Genomic DNA, 23877 nt, shown 5'->3' with positions numbered 1-23877 from the left:
TGGCTGTAAAATCCAAAACTTCACACTTCTTAGTCCCCATGGACACCGTCCGGGGGGACTTATAGGTTTGGTCGTGTCCGTGCGTGTGTGTGTCCGTGCATGCGTGCGTGCGTGTGTGCGTGCAATTTGTTTTGTGATACGATCCAATATGGCCGCCAGGCAGCCATTTTATTACGATTTTTGCATGTACAGAGCCATAACTCAGACACGTTTCAACCGATTTTATTCAAAGTTGGTACAAGGACATTGACCAATGTCATAGATATGCACGTCAATTTGTTTTATGATACAATCCAATATGGCCGCCAGGCGGCCATTTTGTAACGATTTTTTCATGTACAGAGCCATAACTCAGACACGTTTCAACCGATTTTATTCAAAGTTAGTACAAGGACATTGACCAATGTCATAGATATGCACGTCAATTTGTTTTGTGATACGATCCAATATGGCCGCCAGGCGGCCATTTTCTAATGATTTTTTCATGTACAGAGCCATAACTCAGACATGTTTCAATCGATTTTATTCAAAGTTGGTACAAGGACATTGACCAATGTCATAGATATGCACGTCAATTTGTTTTGTGATACGATCCAATATGGCCGCCAGGCGGCCATTTTGTAACGATTTTTTCATGTACAGAGCCATAAGTCAGGCATATCTCAACCGATTTTATTCAAAGTTGGTACAAGGACATTGAACAATGTCATAGATATGCACGTCAATTTGTTTTGTGATACAATCCAATATGGCCGCCAGGCAGCCATTTTCTAACGATTTTTTCATGTACAGAGCCATAAGTCAGGCATATCTCAACCCATTTTATTCAAAGTTGGTACAAGGACATTGACTTATGTCATACATATGTACGTCAATTTGTTTCATGATATGATCCAATATGGCTGCATGGCAGCCATATTGGTTACAATTTTTTCGTGTCCTTAGCCAAAACTTGGGCACGTCTCAACCGATTTTATTTAACAGGGACATCGACCTATGTCATACATATGCACATTGATTTGTTTGTGATACAATGCAATATGGCCGCCGTGTGGCCATTTTTTCCGATTTTTTCATGTCCGGAACCATAACTCAGACATGTATCAAGCAAATTTATTCAAAGTTGGTACAAGGACATTGACTTATTTATACATATGTATGTCGATTGGTTTCACGAGATGGTCCAATATGGCCACATGGTAGCAATTTGTTATGGTTGTTTCATGTCGAGAGCCATAACTCTGGCAAGTCTCAACTGATCTTATTCAAAGTTGGTATATGTACATTGACTTATGTCGTACATATACTTGTTGACTTTTTAAACAGTAAGATCAAATATCGCTGCATGGCGGTGAATTTGTTACAATTTTCTTATGTACAGAGCCATAACTCAGACATATTGCCACCAGTATCATTCAAAGTTGTACAAGGACATTGACCTATTTCATACATATGCTCCTCAATTTGTTTCACGTCATGTAGCAGTAACATGTCAATTATTGAAGTTTCGTAAATAGGTTGATATGTCAAGAAATACTGCATCAAATTCATGAAACTTTGTACACATGTTAAGCTCACATTGCTTTAACATTGAAAAAGACATTTATCAGTGTCATTTTAATTAATTTGTAATTGCATAAGTAATGAACTTTCCTCATTAGGGTGATATAGCCACAAATTAATACAACGTCAAATGTGATGAAACTTTATACAGATGTTGATCTCATAGTGTTGTAAATACTGCATCAAACTTTATTAAATATGGTACAAGTGATAATCTGTTAAGTGTTAGGATTGTATGCAAAAATGTTTTGCAACATCCTGTTGATTAATTCCTAGTAGACTCATTTTATGAACTTTAGGATGGTGGCCTACTTTGGTTTTATGTTTTCATCACCATGGAACTCATTCTTGGCCATTGAGTGCCATCTGTATCAAAGTATTTTATCACAGACCTAATTAATGAAGAGGACTCTATCCTCTCTGAGGACATGTAATCAAAGTACCCATTAACAAGTGGGGACTGTGTCATCAACGATGACTTGTTTCATGATAAACTTGATTCTGTGTTCTCCAAGAGCACTTTGACAAACAATTGGACCATGAAGCGAAGCTGAGGCAACCAAGATATTTACAATTCATTTCGATTACTCCTTTCCTGATTTCCTTCATCTCTCTCACGTAGAATTTTTGATCGCTGCCATCACCATACAAAGGGAGTTTTCTGAATGATCTGTGAAGGTACACGATTTATATTTTAAAGTACTTCAGGCCAAAGGCCGGGCATCAAAGCAGGTTTGGTTGTCTGAGCCAGACTAAAATGTGTGTTGACAGAGTGGTTACACAACTGTTTGAGATTATGACAGAATATTGCACAATTAATCGTTAGCTCCCATATATGCATATGTATATATGCAAATGGGAGGTATTCTTATAAGGTGGCAAAATGGCGTCTGTGTATGTATGTATGTATGTATGTCTGTTAGTTTGTCCAGATCAAAAATTTCTCAACCACAACAGCTGGCACAAGACCACTAATTCATTTCCCATAGGCCACCACAGTAGCGTTGAGCTCGATTTTCCTATTTAAAACCTTCAGCGGCACGAATCCTCGTAACAGGTGTTAGGTCAATGTCAGCTTGACTACTGATTAATTTTTCGTGTGGGCAAGTCCACAGAAATTTTGAGATAGCGATGAAAATAGCGCCCTCAGTGGTGTTTTTGACAAAATTCAGGCTTATTGTTATGATTTCTATTGGCCCTAGAACTCCTCATATTACCACCAAATGCTTCAGCCATTATTAGTCCCCACGGACACCATCCGGGGGGACTTATAGGTTTGGTCGTGTCCGTGCGTGTGTGCGTCCGTGCGTCCGTCCGTCCGTTCACGCAGATATCTCAGACATGCCCAGGTCAATTTCTTTCAAACTTTGCACAAGGATAGTACCCTACACCATACAGATGCACGTCGATTTGTTTCACAATGCGATCAAATTTGGCCGTGTTAGAGGACTTTTTAGTTTTCACCTCCATAGACTCCCATGTATAAGGCAGTCTCCATAGACTCCCATGTAAAGGCAGTCCATAGACTCCCATGTATAAGGCAGTCCATGGACTCCCATGTATAAGGCCAAGAAAAATAAAAATTTAGTTTCTCATCGTATATTCATATTGCAAAAAGGATGCAGTGACACAGTTTTTAGTCCCCACGGATGAAGTCCAGGGGGCTTATAGATTGGGTCATGTCCGTCCGTTAGTCCATCCGTGAGTCCATCTGTTCACGCAGATATCTCAGATATTTTGACAAAATGTCACGTGACCTCGGTGACCTTTGACCTTAAATATACATATTTGTCCATAACTCAGTAACCACAAGTGCTACACCCTTCATATATGGTATGATGGGACAGCTTATGACGCCACATATTGTACCTCATTAATTATGCGCATATCTAATTTTGAGCAAGCCAATAGAGCTAGAGGTCTGATTTTTGGTATATAGGGATAACTTAGCAATACAATTTTTTTGACAAAATGTCACGTGACCTCGGTGACCTTTGACCTTAAATATACATATTTGTCCATAACTCAGTAACCACAAGTGCTACACCCTTCATATATGGTATGATAGGACACCTTATGACGCCACATATTGTACCTCATTAATTATGCGCATATCTAATTTTGAGCGAGTCAATAGAGCTAGAGGTCTTATTTTTGGTATATAGCGATAACTTAGCAACACAATTTTTTTGACAAAATGTCACATGACCTCGGTGAACTTTGACCTCAAGTATACATATTTGTCCATAACTCAGTAACCACAAGTGCTACACCCTTCATATATGGTATGATGGGAGACCTTATGATGCTTCATACTGTACCTCATTAATTATGCGTACATCTAATTCTGAGCAAACCCATAGAGCTGGATGTCTGATTTTTGGTATATAGGGATAACTATAGGATAGAAATTTTTTGACCAAATGTCATGTGACCTCGATGACCGTTGACCTGAAATATACGTTTAAGCGATAAATACGTAACCACAAGTGCTGTGTCCTTTATATTTAGTAGGGTGGGAGACCTTATGACAACACACGCTTTACCTCATTAATTATGCACACATCTAATTCTGGGCAAGGGAATAGAGCTAGAGTGCTGATTTTTGGCATATAGGTATTAATTAGCAATACAATTTTTTTTCAAAATGTCACGTGACCTTATGACCATTTGACCTTGATTATACATATATATGCATAACTCAGTAACCACAAGTTCTATACCCTCCAATTCTGATAGGATATTAGACCTTAAGATGTCACATCTTGTACCTCATTAGTATGCGCATATGTATTTCTTGCCCCATCTGTATTGCAGAATTTTTTATCATACATAGACCCATTTTTTGAAGAGGACTCTATCCTCTCTGAGGACTGGTCATCAAAGTACCCATGAATAAGTGGGGACTGTGTCATCAACGATGACTTGTTCACAACAGTCTGCATTTTGATTCAAGCAGAAAAATATCTTTACGAAAATTCTTCACGTTAAAGTTCAAACTAAACAAGCATCCATGCAGATATCAAAACTTCAAGGTCTGCACTATTTTTCTTCCGAACTATCTTCGTGGGTAACGAACCCGGAAGTGAATTAGTGATCTTGTGCCAGCTGCAGTCTTAGTATTTGGTGTACAGGTGCATTAGGGGTGAAGATGTGAATTTGTTCAAACAAACGTGTCAATGCCAAAAAATATGCAAATGAGGGGAAAAAGAAAAAATCCAGCAGATGGCTAAAACTCAGTAAGCATTGGTCAGATTTGGTTGAAATTTAGTATGCTGATTCCTTTAGGTATTCTAAATTATGTGTGCACAAGTTAGGGTTATATTTGCATGTTTATTTTTTAAGGGTTTTCTAAAATCGCTTGTCTGGTCACTCTGAAACTTAGTATTCATGTTCCTCAGGATGCCCTCAGTCAAGTTTGTACAAATTGTATTGATGTTATCATAATTGTAATTTTAAGGCAGTTTTCCCGATTTTTGGTCAAAAATTTTTTTATCCAAAAACAACTGATCAACTGATCTGATAGCTTTGATATTTGATATACAGCTATCTAAGATTTATCTCAATATAATGTATTGTATAAGTTAGGTTGAAACTGGCAATTTTTTTATTTTGGGGCAATTTTTGCCCCTTTGTTTGGTCAAAAATTTTTTTCTCCTGAAACTACTGATCTTGTAGCTTTCATATTTAGTGTACTGGTTCCTAGAGTATATGTTAATAAGATATTGAAATTAGGATGAAACCATGAAACCTTGTATTTTGGGGGCAATTTTTCTCATTTTGATCAAAAAATTTGTTTCTCAAAATTTGCCAGTCTGATTGCTTTGATATTTAGTATACAGGTTAGGTTGAAATCTGGAATTTTGAATTTTCGGGGTAACTTTGAGAAACTGTCAAAAAGGGATATCTTTGTAAATTCAGGGATATCTTTCATTTTGTATTTTTAAGATTTTTTTGGTAATTTTATACATACTGGAACTAAGAGTATTTAATGTGGTAATTAGTAAGCATTTGATATGGTTAAACTGTATTTGGTGTTGAAATGTGGTAAAAAATCATTAGTCTGAGAAAACATAGCTGAGGTGATTTTAGCAGTTTTGGTTTCCAACAAATATATTCTAAAATTTTCAATGTTAAAGAGTATCAAGGTTGTAAATAGTTGACACACTTCCTGTCATCTGGTCATTATATATCTCACGCAACGATGGTCAATACAAAGGGATTGACCATTTTATATCCTTGGGGGGGGCATTCCAGCAGATTTTGAAAAAAAATCCAAATCCAAATGTCAATAAAAAATCAGCCATAGAAGGTTTGACAAAAAGAAAAGGTGGGAGAGTGGGGGAAAAAGAATGTACAATGGATCAGATAAAAAAGATAATGTACCTCATCAATCTTCCAGACACTCCCCCCCCCTTTATCAAATGGTCCACCCTTGATGTATTTTTGCATGCAATTAACCATAGAGTGTTTTACTTTAAAATGTCAAGTTAGGTGAGGATTTCATTTGAAAGGAATAGTCAAATTCACCACAGTTAAATTTCTTAACTTTATCCTTGTGTAATTGGTTAAAGCACGGTCCCTCCACAAACACTGTCACCTGTTCCAATTTTGCTACGGTTACCATGGAAAGAGAAAATCTAACCAATCACAGATTTTAGGCGGATGGCCGCTTTTTAAAACAGCGCCCTCACATGGGCATTTTGAATACCAAGGAACGCCCTTTGACCATATATGGGCATGTTTAGATTACAGGTGACTGTATACCTTTAAGTATGTAAGTTGTTCCAAATGTGGATGCACCAGTTTATTCTGGAAGAAAACAATGTTTTACTTTACCCTGAAGGGTTTCTGAGTTAATGATTGTATGTTGAAATCTGGTGTATGGGCCTGGTTGCATGTTATGTATTTCAGTCTATGTCAAATACTGTAAATGAAAAATCAAGAACAGTTTCAGTGTTTTGCCCAGAGTGCGTTCTTGCGTCTTTTGACGCAAAATTAGAAACAATGTCCCGCAAAAATACCGGACATGGGTCACAGGGACGCACTAAAATCAGGGCTAGAATTGTAAGTCCAGCGTCACAGAGAGACTACTTTTTTAGCTACCAAATTACACACTTGATAGTCCATACAGTTATTGCTTCTCTTTTGAGACAATGAAACATTTAAAATTTAGTCTATTTTTTCATCACAATGTAAACACTATTGGAAAATCAGTTAGTCTGTTACAGTCTACAAGGCAATGAGCAAGGCGATGTGTACATCCGACCACGCCTCTGGGCCCTGCAGCCTTGGGGACAAACTCAAATACCGGCCACGTACGATCCCGATAACCAGACAATGATTTCGGAAGCGGAAGGCTTGTAAAAAGAACAACAAACTTTTCACAAAGCAAATTTTATTGACCACCAACTTTGAATGAAACGTTTACTTGTAAATATATGCTAGTACCGGTACAGTGAAGTACGGAGAATCAAATTTTCAGTCACTAGCCTGGGCACAGAGCATTAAACGGAATTGACTGCACGTGTATTTGGTGTACTGGAAGCTCATGACTTCACCTAAAAATATCATCAACCCCACAATTTTGTTGAAACACTATGTCCATGACTTGCAAAGTAGTAAATTTGCCTTAAGCCTTAAATTTCCCCAGAAGGAGTCTCATACAACTCTCCGATCGTCTGCAAGCCAGCCCAGCTAGAGATCGAGGTCACCATGCTGAATTCCTTATATAGTCAAGACCCCCTAGCTCGATTGTAGCTGATCTTAACAAGAACCACCTAGCTTGTCAAAACAGCGTTATGGCAATGTGCTATTGCTATCATGAGGATCAAAGAGTTCTCTCAGATATTTGTGTTTTCAAACTATATTTTTGCAATTTTCAGGGAAAAGTGTCAGTCATTGGAGCAATTATAAAAAAGAAGAGAACTTTATAGCAGTAATGAAAAAACCCAGGTTACAATGTGCATCAAACTATTGTCTTCAACCACTTCTAGTTCTGGAGTCATAAGTGTAATGAAACATCTTCTTTATTTCTGTTAAACACATGTAATGCAGTAACTGGCAAGAATCCCCATAAAAGAAAAATGCGCATGAAATTGATTTTATCATGATGATGTCTTTTTTTACAATTCAAAACTGTAAATACAACTAGTTAAAATGACTTTGTCACAAACCATTATAGGAGACGTCCAGCAATCTTAATTTTAAAATGAATGTATGTATTCATGATATCAAATTTTCGATGGAAAACAACAGCCCTACATGTTTACAATACCTTTCTGCCTTGGTGACTTTACTTTGCTTTGCATTCTTCGCTCACACATTGACCCCCTATTGTAACTCAGTGTCCCCCTATTTTAACAATCATGGGACACTGTGTCCCACCTTTACAATTCCTGGGCAAAACACTGCAGTTCGCTGTGTGCTTGTAAAAGACAACATATTTGTCAATACATAAACTACCTTGCAGATTGATTGACTTAAAATTATCACAGAAGTAGAAAAAGAAAAGAAACTAAGCAAATTGCTGTACCATATTCACCCTGAGTGCCTGTAGGCCTATATTTAAAAATACCGTCAAGGACAGTGTGCTCACATTCAGTTTGAATTGGTCCATTCGAGAAATATTTAAACCAGGAAAAACAAGAATGACAAAAGCAAATAAGGTCTCCAACTTAGGTACTGGAGGTCATCTTTAGGAACATGCATATCAACTTCTATAGCAATGGGACAAGCAGATCCTAAATACATAAGCAAATGTCAACAACAAAAAATAGACAGAGAAGGTTTGATAAAAAGAAAAGGTGGGAGTGGGTAAAAAAATGTACAAGGGATCTGGTAAAAAGTAATGCTACCTCATCAATCTTCTAGACCCTACTCCCTCCTGAATATCAAATGTTCCATCCCTTGGTATTACATAACACCAAATGACAGGAAATGTATTTACAACCTTGGGGAGTTTTTAATTAATGCCATGAGTGTTATCATTCTAATGTAAACAGCACTTAAGTTAGTTACAGATAGTGAAATGCCTTCCACTGTGGGCTGTGATTACAACATCTGGAATTATCCTGGATCCAAATTTCTCATCAGTTCTTGTATGTCTTACATAGAAAGTTGTAAAAATCAGTCCTCAATGAAAAAATTCACCTCAGCTTTGTTTTCTGGATCAAATTTTCCCACAAATTGATACCAAATATGACAAAATTATGTTCACAGCCTTTGAAACTGTCTCACAACATATCCTGGGTTGGTGTAGGTCATTTAAGGTCACAAACTGAGAAAATTACCTAAAATATACAAATTTGGGGAGTTTCCCAACACTTTGAGCAGAAAATTTATCTAATAACATCCCTCGGGACTTTATACTAAATTACAAAGCTATCAAATAAGTAATTTTGAGAACAAGTTGACCAAAAATGACAATATTCTCTTAAAAATACAAATTTGTATATTTCAGGACAGTTTCCACATATCTAAGTATTGTCATCTCTGTACGTCTGTGTACCAAATATAAAAGCTGTCTGTCCAGGGATTTTAAAAAGAAAATACTGTTTAAGGATTTTTGACCAAAAATGACAGAATTGCTCAGAATTGACAGAACAGTAATTTTCCCAATTTTGTAATAATTTCAACAAATTAGAAGAGTAACACCCTTGCAAAGATCCAACCCAAATTTGAGAGTGATTAGGCTGGCGGTTTCAGAGAAGAGTAATTTTTACTGAAAATGAGAAAAATCACAAAAATTCAGCAAAAATACAAAATTAAATATCTTCACAATATTCATAAAACTGTATAAGGTTCACCTAAGGTACTTGCACACAAATTTTCAAAGCAATCAAAACAGCGGTTTTCGAGATATTAATTCTTGACCATTTTCACATTTTGTTAGCTCATTTGCATAATTTTGGCAATGCAGACTTCATTTGAACAAAATCCCATCTATTGCCCAGGGTACATCAACACACCAAATACCAAGCTGAAACGTGCAGCAGTTTGCGTGTTTTTGTTGTTGACGGACATACTGTACGTACGTACGTACATACATACATACATACATACATACAGATGCCATTGACTTCAGCTGATACGATAAACTCACATTGGTATAACCAAATGTGAGCTAAAAATCATCATTACATTCAGCTGTCTGTGATATCTTTATCACTCACTGTCCATGGGCCAAGGCACACTTGAGGGCCAATGTCATCACTCTGTGCCAGCCTGTGTATGTCAGTCTGTCTGTATGTATATCCATGTTTCATACAATTGTTGGCTTGTTTTGATAACTATATGGGAGCGAACAGTGACATTGTCACTATTTTTTATTTCACAAACGACATCAGTATTACCATGAAGTGTGCAACGCCAAGTGTTTTGCCAAAACCCCTCTGTCACAACTGTCAATATTTTTGACGTACGTCTACAATAATACACAAAAAAGTTATGTGAATGTTGAAGCGGAGGAGTTTGTAGCAAGATAGAGTTAGATACACTATGGCTTACATAACCATGGATGCATGTGGAAGTTGCCAGGAAATACACTCTGGAGCTGTTGGTGTCAAGTTGTTACTGATACCGCACTGGCTGCTGATTGGCTAATGATAGGAACAAAATATTATGGTATGGTGTCGCCAATTTTGGAAATGACCCGGACTGATTACTTCATGCGTACAATGTAATCCCTTATAAACCCTAGTATATTGAAAGTGACTTTATAATGTCATTGTCTGTCCTGTTCTTCATGGTAAACTAGATAACATGTTGACTAAGATAGCCATGAAAAAATGTTGTCTTTTTAGCATTTATCTTATAGATCATGCATGGACTTACCGTATAGAAAAGGTTCGACAACAGCTGGAGGAAATCCAGGGTTTGGCAGAACGGATGGTGGCATTGATGCATTTGGATACAGTCAACAAAGATAGAAATGATGTCATTGAACTTGTGATACAAGAAATGTGGAAATATAATCAAACATACAGTATACAGAATCAGGTACTATGTGTCTACTCAAACATGTATGGTGCGTTTACAGAATTATCTATGGTCTTGTTTTTCAAGCTTCCACTACTGTTATAAAAAAGTATCAAAGTAAAACAAGGAACACGAAATTTGAGGAGTAACTTCTTTTAGATACTTTATGTAGCATTACTTCACTTGTTTCTGAGATCACCTCTGACAGTATTGTAAGAGAAACTTGGATTAAAAAATATATTTGACTTGTGTACTCAGCATGTAAAAGTAGTGCATCTGTGATGTTCCTATATATTAGGAAATATGAATTGAATTATTGCTGAATAAAGTATAGGTAATGCCTTATGATGATGTACATCTCCATCTCATGATAGTGTTTCTGGTGACTTTGGTTTAGGAATTTTCAGCTGAGGATAAACTTCCAGTTTGGTATATCATGGATGAATTTGGATCTCATATTCGCCATTCAGATCAACCAACATTTAAAACAGCTCCATTGTTTTACATGCCAAATCAGATCTGTTATACAATACTGTGGCCAGTAAAAGACATGGATTATGCAGGTAACCAATGTTTCAATTCTACAATTGCTCTCATGTTTTGTCATTATTTCATGTTAATTACCTGGTAATCATTTTTATCATATTTTATACAAAGGCACAGACTTACGTACAGCAGCCACCACAAAGAATACATGACATTCACAACACAGTACACCAGGTCACAGCCACCACAAAGAATATGTGCAAATAACAATTCCAACAAAGGCCATCAGAATAAATTGAGCTTCTTAAAGGGGAAGTTCACCAAGGATGAGTTTTACATTATGTGATAGCTTTGTGGTCACTTACCCTGGAAAAGCTATTTTCGCCATTTATAACTCGCATGATTTTTGACAAAAACTGATAAAAATTGTACAGGCAGTTGCCCATCTAATTTGCATCATGGAGGAAAAGCTCCAAGCTTGGAGCTTGCTTCACGCCACCCTGGAAGATATCCCAGAATCCACCACTTCATCTTCGCTTCAAAAATGACAGCCATCTAGCGCTACCGCGGTAAAGGCGCTAAATTTTCAAACTAATTTTAAGAGCGACTATGTATTTCTAAGTAAACTCATTTTCACGCCTACGACGTTTTATTGCCTGATGTACAAGGCAGTGGTATTTTTTAGCTCATATTTGGTTTTATATGTAAATACCAAAAAGAGCTTATATGATGAGTCTGAGTGGCGTCTGTGTCTGTATATTTGTGGGTATGTGCGGATGTATGTCCGTCACACACAAAGGCTCCCATACCGCCAAAGCTACCGTCTCAGTATTTGGTGTACAGGTAGATGTAGGGGTTGAGATGTGAATTTGTTCAAATGAACACATCAGTGTCAAAAATGTGCAAATGAGGTAGAAGAAAAAGGGAAATTCTGCAAATGTTCAGGAGTGTTGGCATGCCAGCATGCTACTCCACTAAGCTTGAGTCATTTCCTGTCATTGTTATGAACTGTTACATATTAACAGACCTGCTCAAACTAAGGGATGGACCATTAGATCTTGGGAGGGGGTGGTCACAATGAAATTGTGAACACTTTTCTACAATTGTAAATTTCTAAAAAAAAAATTTTTCAAATAAGAAAAGCTGTGCTAATTTTTTTTTCAGAGTAAATTTTCAGATTTATAATTTATTTTAGTTCAACGCTGTCTGAGGATACAATGTACATCCATATCACTAGCACAAATAAGATTGTGTGCTGTAACTACAACATACATATGGCCCAGTGATTTATATTGCTGATAGATTTCGTGAAATATTGCAGGTCATCTTTTGACAAGCTGAGAAGCGGTTTGCTAAAAAAGTGGTGAAATTTCAATATTTGTGTTTTTAGGACAATTTTTGCCCTTTTTTGATCGAAACATCTATTTCTCTGTAGCAGCGTGTCCAACTTTTGTCAACTTGTTTTTCTGGTTTAAATATTTCTTGTATTTTTTCTGGTTGTACTGTACAGAAATCATTGTCATAACATGGAAAATAGAATTTTCCTGCATATTAATTGTTGATCTTTGGTACCCATACTGGTATGTACCAATTCTGATCAAATGTGAGCAACACCGTATAATTGCGGTATTTTTACGAATTTTCATTAGTTCTACGCATGAATTTTTTGCTCACATGTTCACACACGGGAGCATATGTCGCAGCGATGTCTGTCTGTCTGTCTATGTGTCTGTCTGTCTGTCTGTTGGTCCGATATCTCAAAAATGGCTGATCAGATCAGAAAAATCTGGTACATAGATTCAGTTAGCAAATGGCAAGAACTGATTAGTTTTTGGTGGGTGTGATTTGCTTACTTTTTGCTCATTTGCATAATTAATGATTTTAGAAAAAACGGATATACATTAAAAACGACTACACACAATTTGATGAGATTTGCTACAAATGTTGATCACACCAAGATATATCAGCAGTGGGTACCATTAAGGGGTGACATGAAAGATAGTTGCTAATTTGCATGTTTAATGAACTTTTATAATTAGAGATATATATCTGGATTGACTGGACCAAAGTTGATGAAACTTGCTACATGTATTGAAGTTACTATGATACAACATTTTTGAAAGTCATTAAGCATTTTTACTTCAGCCAATTCCGAATTTGCATATTTAATGAACTTTCCCAATTAGGGATATATATCTGAATTAACTTGATTGTAGTTGTTGAAACTTGCTATATACATCAAAGATACTGTGATATAACATTATTGAAAGTCAAAAGACATTTTTACTTCAGCCAATTCCTAATTTGCATATTAAATGAATTTTCATAATTAGGGATATTTATCTGAATTGACTTGATCAAAATTGATGAAACTTGATATGTACATTAAAGACACTATAATACAATATTATTGAAAGTCATTAAGCATTTTCTCTTCAGCCAATTCCTTATTTGCATATTTAATGAACTTTCCTAATCTAATTAGAGATATATATCTGAATTGACTTGACCAAAGTTGACAAAACTTGCTACATATATTGCAGATACCATGATACAATATTATTGACAATCATTAAGCATTTTACTTAAGCCAATTCCTAATTCTGAGTGTAACGAACATGATGGTAAAAACTACCGTATCGTCTGTTTTGTTACCGTATAGTATATATATTTGTATTTAAATAAAACTGTCTGGATTAGGATTTCCTGCAACAGTGTGTTCTTATCTAAGCTGATACTGGCAGCAACATGGTGTCAACATTGATTTGCATTCATTATTCATTGCCAATCCTGGACCCGGGATTGCGAACGATTGGTTTAAGGAAGGACATTCATTGTTGTTGACAGTGTTTTTCATAATTTCAGAATGTTTTTAATCAGTTTTTAGCTCACATTTGGTTATACCAATGTGAGTTTATCGTATAAGCTGAAGTCGATGGCATCTGTATGTATGTGTGTATGTATGTATGTATGTATGTATGTACGTACAGTATGTCCGTCAACATCAAAAACATGCAAACCGCTGCACGTTTCAGCTTGGTATTTGGTGTGTGGATGCATCCTGGGCTAAAGATGGGATTTTGTTCAAATGAAGTCTGCATTGCCAAAATTATGCAAATGAGCTTACAAAATGTGAAAATGGTCAAGAATTAATATCTCGAGAACCGCTGTTTTGATTGCTTTAAAAGTACCTTAGGTGAACCTAATACAGTTTATGAATATTGTGAAGATATCCTTAATTTTGTATTTTTGCTGAATTTTTTGGTGATTTTTCTCATTTTCAGTAAAAATTCTACTTCTCTGAAACCGCCAGCCCAATCGCTCTCAAATTTGGGTTAGATCTTTGCGAGGGTGTTACTCTTCTAATTTTTGAAATTATGACAAAATTGGGAAAATTACTATTTTGGAGCAATTTTGTCATTTTTGGTCAAAAAATCTTAAACAGTATTTTCTTTTTAAAACCCCTGGACAGACAGCTTTTATTAGCTCCGCTGTCAGCGACGCGGAGCTTATCAAATAGGTTGATTTTCCGTCGTCGTCCGTCGTCGTCGTCGTCCGTCGTCGTCCGTCAACAATTGCCTTCTCCTCTGAAACTGCAAGTCCAATTGCTTTGAAATTTTATATGCAGTTCACTTGGGGTGACCACACTTAAGTTTGTTAAAGTCATGGTGAAATTTGCATATTTGTATTTTTGGGGCATTTTTTAGCTACTATAGACTATAGTCTATAGAAGCTATTGGGATGGGTATCTGTCCGGCGTCCGTCGTCAGTCTGTATGTATGTATGTATGTATGTATGTATGTATGTATGTATGTATGTATGTATGTATGTATGTCCGTTTGTGAGGCGTCCGTCCACTCAAATATCTTGAGAACCGCAGTACTTACTGATTTGATATTTGTTGTGTAGATGAAAAATACGATTTTGAGAAACTATTTTTTTTAATTTTTTGATATTGTTGAAAATAGGCAAATTAATGCCAAAAAAGGTGTTTTTGGTAAAAAATCTTCTTCTTCATAACCGCTGGTCAGACAGCTTTGTTATTTGGTATACAGGTCCCTAGGGGTAACCCAACTTAGACTTGTTCAAATTGTGATGAAATATGCAAATCTGTATTTTTAAGGAATTTTTTGTCATTTTTGGTCAAAATTTGACTTACATTGTATGTAATTCTTGTACTGTATAAACCCTATCAATTCACCCAGAAAAAAATAATTAATATGATTTTAAATAATTGAATTAATTAGGAAATCATCAAAGCCAAAATAATTTTAGTGTAGAATTATCAGAAAGTTCAACTTTTTTTGACAGTTCATAGTGAAATGCTTACCATCTTGGAGGATTAAAACATGTAAAGGCAACTTTCCTGAATCCCAACTTTGACATATTCTGAACCGTCATTTATTGTGCCCTGTATGTTATCTGAAAGAAATTGCTCAAAATAGTCAATAGAGATAGAGAAAAAGATAGAGAAAGTTCTAATTTCCATTTATGGTTGACTTGGTAAGGATAAAATAAAATTACTTTTTGAGGAAAAAAAAAAGTGGTCAATTAAAAGAGTGGTCAAAGTGATAGGGTTTTTATGGTAAAGCTGGGCTGTATAAAGATTCTCATGTGCTATTTATAGCAATTATGCAATCTGTGTAAACAGTGCAATGAAAGTGTAACATGATTCCTTATAATGCTTTTGATGACCTTGAACTTCTTAAGTTTCAAACCTTTGTCTCTTCAGTGTGCTTTCTCTGAGTATGTACAGTCTCAACTTATTAAACAGAACTCACAATGTTAATCAAAGATATCCACCTTCTTCATCAATACATGTGTCACAAAAGGTTATTCTCTACATAACTCAACAGAGCTCTGTCAACTGTTGAGTTGCTTGTTCTTTCAAAACCGCTGGTCAGACAGCTTTAATATTTAGTTTACTTGTCCGTAGGATGACCTTAGTGAGATAATTTCATACAGTCAGGAAATACTTAATTTTGTATCCATGTCTATAGTAGCTTCAGGGACTTTGGCCCTATGTTTGCTGTTTTTGGTAAAAAAATCTTCTTCTCTGAAACCGCTTGAACGATTGCTTTGAAATTTGATATGCAGTTTACTTAGGGTGACTTCAGTCAGATTTGTTCAAATCGTGGTGAAATTTGCATATTTGTATTTTTAAGGCAATTTTTGTCATTTTTGGTAAAAAAATCTTTAAAAATCTTCTTCTTCAAAACTACCTGTCAGATAGCTTTGATATTTGGTACATATGTCCCTAGGGATGATCTATTTCAGATTTGTTCAAATTGTGCAGAAATATCCAAATTTGCATTTTTAAGGCAATTTTTGCCATTTTTGGTCAAAAAATGTATTTCTCAAAAAGTATTGGTCTGATAGTTTGGAAATTCGGTATACAGGTTTCTATAAATGAACTAAGTAATATATATTGAATTTCTGATGAAATCTGTAATTTTGTATTTTTGGGGAAATTTTTGCAATTTTTGGTCAAAAATATGTATTTCCAAAACTACTCATATGATAGCTTTGCAATTTTGTATACACGTTCCTACAGATCACCTTAATGATATTTATTGAAATTATGATGAAATCTGTAATTTTGTATTTTTAGGGCAATTTTAGCCATTTTTGGTCAAAAAATGTGTTTCTCAAAAAGTACTCATCTGATAGGTTTGAAATTTGGTATATAGGTTTCTATAGATGAACTAAATGATATTTATTGAAATTATGATGAAATCTGCAATTTTAAATTTTTGGGGCAATTTTAGCCATTTTTGGTCAAAACATATGTTTCTCAAAAAGTACTGGTCTAACAGCTTTGAAATTTGGTATACAGGTTTCTATAGATGATCTAAACTTGATCTTTTGAAATTATGATGAAATCTGCAATTTTTATTTTTGGGGGCAATTGTTGCCATTTTTGGTCAGAAAATTTTATTCTCAAAAAACTACTCATCAGATAGCTTTGGTTGACATGTTCTTAGGGATGATCCGATGTGATATATTCAAAGTATGATGAAATCTTCAACTGTGTATTTTTGCAGCTATTTTAGCCACTTTTTTCTGTCCACTGCATTGAGCTATCAAAGATTTCCACCTTCTTCATCAACATGTGTCAAAAATAGTTATTCTCTACATAAACACAGCGGAGCTATATCGGCCGCTAGGTCGCTTGTATTTGGTACACAGACATACAGAGATGACAATAGTTAGATATGTGGAAATTGTCCTGAAATATACAAATTTGTATTTTTAAGACAATATTGTCATTTTTGGTCAAGAAAACTTGTTCTCAAAATTACTTGTTTGATAGCTTTGTAATTTGGTATAAAGTCCCGAGGGATGTTATTAGATAAATTTTCTGCTCAAAGTGTTGGGAAACCCCCAAATTTGTATATTTTAGGTAATTTTCTCAGTTTGTGACCTTAAATGATCTACACCAACCCAGGATATGTTGTGAGACAGTTTCGAAGGCTGTGAACATAATTTTGTCATATTTGGTATCAATTTGTAGGAAAATTTGATCCAGAAAACAAAGCTGAGGTGAATTTTTTCATTGCGGACCAATTTTTGCAACTTTTCTTTGTAAGACATATAAGAACTGATGAGAAATTTGGATCCAGGATAATTCCAGATGTTGTAATTACCGCCCACAGTGGAAGGCATTTCACTATCTGTAACTAACTTAAGTGCTGTTTACATTAGAATGATAAAACTCATCGCATTAATTAAAAACATCCCAAGGTTGTAAATAGATTTCCTGTCATCTGGCGTTATGTAATACCAAGGGATGGAACATTTAATATTCAGGAGGGGGTAGGGTCTAGAAGATTGATGAGGTAGCATTACTTTTTACCAGATCCCTTGTACATTTTTTTACCCACTCCCACTTTTTCTTTTTATCAAGCCTTCTCTGTCTATTTTTTGTTGTTGACATTTGCTTATGTATTTAGGATCTGCTTGTTCCATTGCTACAGAAGTTGATACGCATGTTCCTAAAGAAGACCTCATTTACCTAAGTTGGAGACCTTATTTGCTTTTGTCATTCTTGTTTTTCCTGGTTTAAATGTTTCTCAAATGGACCAATTCAAACCGAATGTGAGCACACTGTCCTTGACGCTATTTTTCTGTGAAGCGATTGTCCCACATGTGTTTATTTCAGTTCTGATCAAATGGGAGTACCAACAAACATTACTCAGTCTGATGATATTTTCCAGTCTTGTCATGATATATTTATGGATTAATTATGCATTTAAAGCCTAAAAGCTGACTTAAGAGCATTTTTAGTTGTCCCATGGATAATATATAAATGTCTGATCATCTCTTTCAAACTGAGAAGGTACCACATCATGTTACAAGTATTTAGCATTTTCTGTGAATTATTCTAATCCAGGTAGGATTCTTGTTACATTTCTAATCATTCAGTGTGAATTAATGTTAATTTCAAACTTCAACATCAGCAACATGAAGACACTTTTTTCTCATTAAAACACAGATGAAGTTACACGAGATTTCGCATCCGAAGTCAGGGATCCAGTACTCCGAAAAATTCGTCTCTCACCTTGGCAACCAGCTGATTTTACAAGCATTAATACTAAGCATTTAGAACTGGATATTGAATACTATAGGGTATGTGTTGATCCTCATCTTTTCCATTTGAACGCAGGGCATTTTTCAACGGCTTAATGGCTTAATCACAGTCCCTCCGTAATGAAGCATTTTAGGCATCAATGAGGAGATTATTGTTTTTGCTGTCATTGTCATTGCCAATCTGCAAACTATAACATACACAATTAATGTCTATGCTTGTAATGAACAGGTTCTACAATTGAAATAGCTTTCATTATGCAATCTGCCTTTTGATTTTACAAAAATACTTCCCTTGATAATATATATATATATATATATATATATATATATATATATATATATGCATAACAATATTTTGCATAACAATGCCTTGCTTCTGTGTTGGCATCAGGACACCAGTTGTTTTTTTTTTTTGGGTGTAGAACATTGTTGATGGCAGATGATGATAAATTTCTCTGTTAAGCAAAGGTTGCATTGCTTGTTAGCACTGTCATATGGCTTGGCTTTAGCTAACTCTTTCCATGAATTAATGTTTGTGATGTTGTTGTCCTTCAGGGTCAAAATTATATTTACTGAGTTTGGTGGAGGTTCTAGAGCGTATGTGTTGGAATGATGTAATGTAGTTTCTGTATCTTGTCCAGTCTAATAGGCCAAACCCAGAATTCAAATCGACCACGGTACAAACAAAGCCATGTGTGCAACGCGCACAGACATACGTGTATTTCCATACGCGTTCAGTACACATGTGGGTTTGTTTTTACCGGCATCACGTGATAATTTGGGTGTACTGAGTACGTAGAATGGCGTACGCATCGCGTCCCTTTTTATTCCGGAGTAGAATAATTGGATGGTTGCTTTCGCTGTGTATGTATTGGAGTGTAGTGTTGGGCTTCACGCAGGGTTTATATGTGCCCTTTCACAACTTGTTTGTTTTCTGTTTTTCTCATAGTGGTATCTGAAAGGCCAGTCTGGGGAAAAAAAGCTGCCTTGTTTGCAATTCCCAGTTTGCAAATTTCTGTACCATCAAAGCTGTCCTTAGTGATGTCAAATACTTATGTGTTTTTCTTCTGCCATGATTGTTGTTTGTGTGTTAAAAGGGAGTTTTTAGCGTGGATGATGTTTTGTGTGGATGATGATGTTGTTGTAGGTAGAGGCAAAGTCTAGTGCCTTGTTATGAAAGAGGTCTTTGCTAATGGATGGATATAATTCTTAAATGTCAAAGCAGATAAAGTTGTACTTTTCCTTGTTTTTTATAAGCTTGAACCATTTGATTACAGCTGTGGTGTTTTTCCACCAGTTGATTTTAGGTTGCTGCTGTGATTTTCATGTTTATTCAGCCTAGGATTGCTTTGCTGATTTTGTCTGTTTCAGATTTGGTCAGGTTAATCAATCCGCAGGTAGGTTTGTTTGTTGTGATGTCTATCCTATCGTTGATGTCCAGTTTCATTGCTTGTGTTTGATCTCTGTGTTGGGCTTTTTCATACAATTTGGTAATGCTTTGTTCTATGTTTTGTTTTACGTTTATAGTTTTGTCAACGGCAATCAATAGTTTGGTTTTGTTCTTCATGTATGTTGAGCATTGTCTTTCAGCTTTCTATGAAATTGGTTGCTTACTTGTTTGAATTTTGTAGTCTGTTTATGTTGAGCGTGCCATCTTTGAATTCTTTTAACTCGTCAATCGAGGATGGGCTCTTTGTAGACTTGATAATTTTCATTTTCATCACTGAATCTAAGTCTCATTGCTTTGCAGGGAGTTTGTAATGAAAATTGGGCTTCGGAAGAGGAGCTTGATGAATCCTTACTGCAACCTCAAAGAAATAAAGTCAACAAAGTCTATACCAACAATGAACAAGTTCTAAATTTTTTAAAACATCCAAATTTTGAGATTGTTGAAACTGAAGAAGAGGCTGATATACTCTGGTACATGGAACACTTTAAAGAATTCAAGTAAGGATTTAAAATGAGATTTACAGTTTAAAAAGAAAACCTCATGTATCACAAACAAATTTGTGTAATGTGTAATGCTCTTTTGAAAATGATAATTACTTTTTGTCAGTTAAAAAGAGACGAAGTTGATATGAAACGATTTATTTCCCTCTTTATTCTTCTCAATGAAGTATAATGAATGGTCAACAGTTGTATGTCAGCCCAAGTACTGCTTCAAGGATTTTAGCTCCGCCCGCTGTCAGCGACGCAGAGCTTATCAAATAGGTTGATTTTCCATTGTCGTCTGTCATCGTCTGTTGTCCGTTAACAATTGCCTTCTCCTCTGAACTCGCAAGTCCGATTGCTTTGAAATTTTATATACAGTTCACTTGGGGTGACCTCACTTAAGTTTGTTCAAATCGTGGTGAAATTTGCATATTTGTATTTTTGGGCATTTTTTGCTGTTTTTGGTAAAAAATCTTCTTCAGAGTCTCTGAAACCCCTCGTCTGATTGCTTTGAAATTTAATGTGCAGTTTACTTAGGGTGACTTCAGTCAGATCTGTTCAAATCCTGGTGAAATTTGCATATTTGTATTTTTAAGGGAATTTTTGTCGTTTTTGGTCAAAAAATTTTTTAAAAATGTATTGAATTTCTGATGCAATCTGTGATTTTGTATTTTTGGGGCAATTGTTGCCATTTTTGGTCAAAAAATGTGTCTGATAGCTTTTAAATTTGGTATACAGGTTTCTATAGATATATGATATTTATTGAAATTATGATGAAATCTGCAATTTTGTATTTTTGGGGCAATTTTTTCCATTTTTGGTCAAAAAATGTATTTCTCAAAAAGTACTTGTCTGATAGCTTTGAAATTTGATATGCAGGTTCCTACAGATGAACTAAATGTGATATTTTGAAATTATGATGAAATCTGCAATTTTGTATTTGGGGGCAATTTTTGCCATTTTTGGTCAAAAATTTGTTTCTCAAAAAGTGCAAGTCGATAGCTTTGATATTTGGTATACAGTTTCCAATGAATTATTGTAATATATGATATATTGAAATTATGGTGAAATCTGCAATTTTAATTTTGGGGCAAATTTTGCCATTTTTGGTCAGAAAATTTTATTCTCAAAAAACTACTCATCAGATAGCTTTGGTTGACATGTTCTTAGGGATGATCTGATATGATATATTCAAATTATGATGAAATCTTCAATTGTGTATTTTGCAGCTATTTTAGCCACTTTTTTCTGGCCACTGAAATGAGCTATCAAAGATTTCCACCTTCTTCATCAACATGTGTTAAAAATAGTTATTCTCTACATTAACACAGCAGAGCTATATCAGCTGTTAGGTCGCTTGTACATATAAATTCCGAAAATGGTGTAGTCTTGAAAGTTGGTATTGTGTAACAGTGCAGTTCCAACAGACGAGAAAATGCTGAACAAATTAACAAGGCAAATGTCATGAAATGGTGACTGTTTCTTCAAGAGTTTTTAAATGAACTCCCGAGATGCTTTAGAAGTGGTAAAGGGAATAAAAGCTAACTTCAGGACACTAGCGATAAATTTATGACAAAATAGTGATAGTTGACACAAATTTGCCCACTGCCTTGTTGAGTGGCTTTCTAAACTTTTTGGTATGTTGAATTTCTCCGAAAGTTCTTACATGTTATTTGCATATGTAATTCAAGATGATCATGATGCAAAATAGATGTATAACGAAAGTTCCTGAAAGTCCTTTGGCTAATTGTGGAAAACCCACGACAGCCTGGTACTCGGAAACATTTTCAGTTACATGTAATATGTGGTCATTCTTGATTTGGAAAGGGAATGATTAAAAGTTTGTCCCTAAAGTCTAAAGCTTTCAATATTATGGCACATACTTCCTGATATTGTTAAATAATATATGTATCATGCACTTGATAGATGTTCATATTGCCATCATTATCAACAGGACTCTGGCATTGAATACCAAAAAGTACGTCAACCAATTTCCTTGTGAGAGTTTGTTGACTACAAAAGACATGTTAGCACGGACAGCAAGAAGAGCAAGCCCATCAGATCAAGATGGACCAAAGTGGCTTGCAAAAACTTTTGATCTTCTTCAAGAACTGCCTCAGTTTGTTTCATACTATCAACAAAAGCAACAAAGGTATGTATTTTACAAAATCTATTTACCATGATGTTAATGTCAGTGTCACTGATAGCAACTGTTGTGTAGCAATTGGCATAGACAATATGGGCATTTGACAGTAGGTGGGTAGTGATTGCAACTGTTGTGTAGCAATTGGCATAGACAATATGGGCATTTGACAGTAGGTGGGTAGTGATTGCAACTGTTGTGTAGCAATTGGCATAGACAATATGGGCATTTGACAGTAGGTGGGTAGTGATTGCAACTGTTGTGTAGCAATTGGCATAGACAATATGGGCATTTGACAGTAGGTGGGTAGTGATTGCAAACTGATGAAATACTATTTGCAACATGCATGGCATATGGTAATCATCTGATTATACAATATGTCAAAATATTGATGAAATTTGTATGAGTAAATATGAGCGAATTGGAAGACAAGTTTGCAGTGCAGCTGACACACTTTTTTACAAAAAAATTAGCATGGAGCTGCCTATATGTTTTTGGGTACCAATCTGGTAATTGGGGCCACATTTTGCATGTTTTTTAATGCCAAATATGATATTCTTGAAGCCCCTGGTCCAATTGTAAAAGATTGAGAATTGCTGCACATTTTACCTGTCTGTTTGTGGTAGATACATGCTCAACTGTGAATGAGTATTTGTTCAAATGAAGTTAACATTACTAAAAATACTAATGAGCAACAAAAATGAAAACTTGTTGAAAATCTCAATAAACATTGGTCAGATTGCCTTGGCAAGGCAGCCAACACAGCATATTGTAGTTTGTACAAAAAGTGTTGCATGGAAGTCGCTATGAGTGAATCTAAAAGAAGTAAACAACCAGTCTTTCATTTTCAAGATGCAGGATAACGTATATTCATAAAAAGTGTGATCTGTATAGACAGTAAACTTTGTTGCTTAATCCAACAAGATCAGGTTATTAGTCACCAACTCTTACTTACAACTGTGGATATAAATATGACAATTTTGTGTGAAAAAATGCTTCGAAGTTTGGTTTGAAAGGATTTTGTTTCTTCCATTATCATATTGTATATTTATGGAATTGTTTGTTTGTATAAGTCAAGTAATGGCTTCTATACAAAGCCCTGGTTTGATGCTTTGAAATTCAGTTAGAATGGCTTTAAAACAGTACATATCTGATGCTTCAGGCTTCTTGCTATATATGTTTGT

The 23877-nt window shown here is 35.4% G+C and overlaps 1 protein-coding gene across 4 annotated transcripts in view; it reads left to right on the top strand.

The window, feature by feature from the left end:
- Positions 1–23877, top strand: part of LOC139151178 (tubulin--tyrosine ligase-like protein 12) — an 86285-nt gene that overhangs the window by 22665 nt on the left and 39743 nt on the right. For 3 of the 4 annotated variants that reach the window (XM_070723775.1, XM_070723791.1, XM_070723783.1), the window contains exons 3-7: positions 10368–10563; positions 10940–11105; positions 18524–18657; positions 20369–20565; positions 22505–22702. In XM_070723775.1, coding sequence (XP_070579876.1) covers positions 10368–10563; positions 10940–11105; positions 18524–18657; positions 20369–20565; positions 22505–22702 — 891 coding nt within the window. The remainder of the gene's footprint in view (positions 1–10367; positions 10564–10939; positions 11106–18523; positions 18658–20368; positions 20566–22504; positions 22703–23877) is intronic. The other variant, XM_070723799.1, reaches the window with a different exon arrangement.

This window comes from Ptychodera flava, chromosome 2, assembly GCF_041260155.1.
Source record: "Ptychodera flava strain L36383 chromosome 2, AS_Pfla_20210202, whole genome shotgun sequence".
NCBI classification, from domain to species: domain Eukaryota; kingdom Metazoa; phylum Hemichordata; class Enteropneusta; family Ptychoderidae; genus Ptychodera; species Ptychodera flava.
This window is presented reverse-complemented; position numbering and strand designations above follow the sequence as displayed.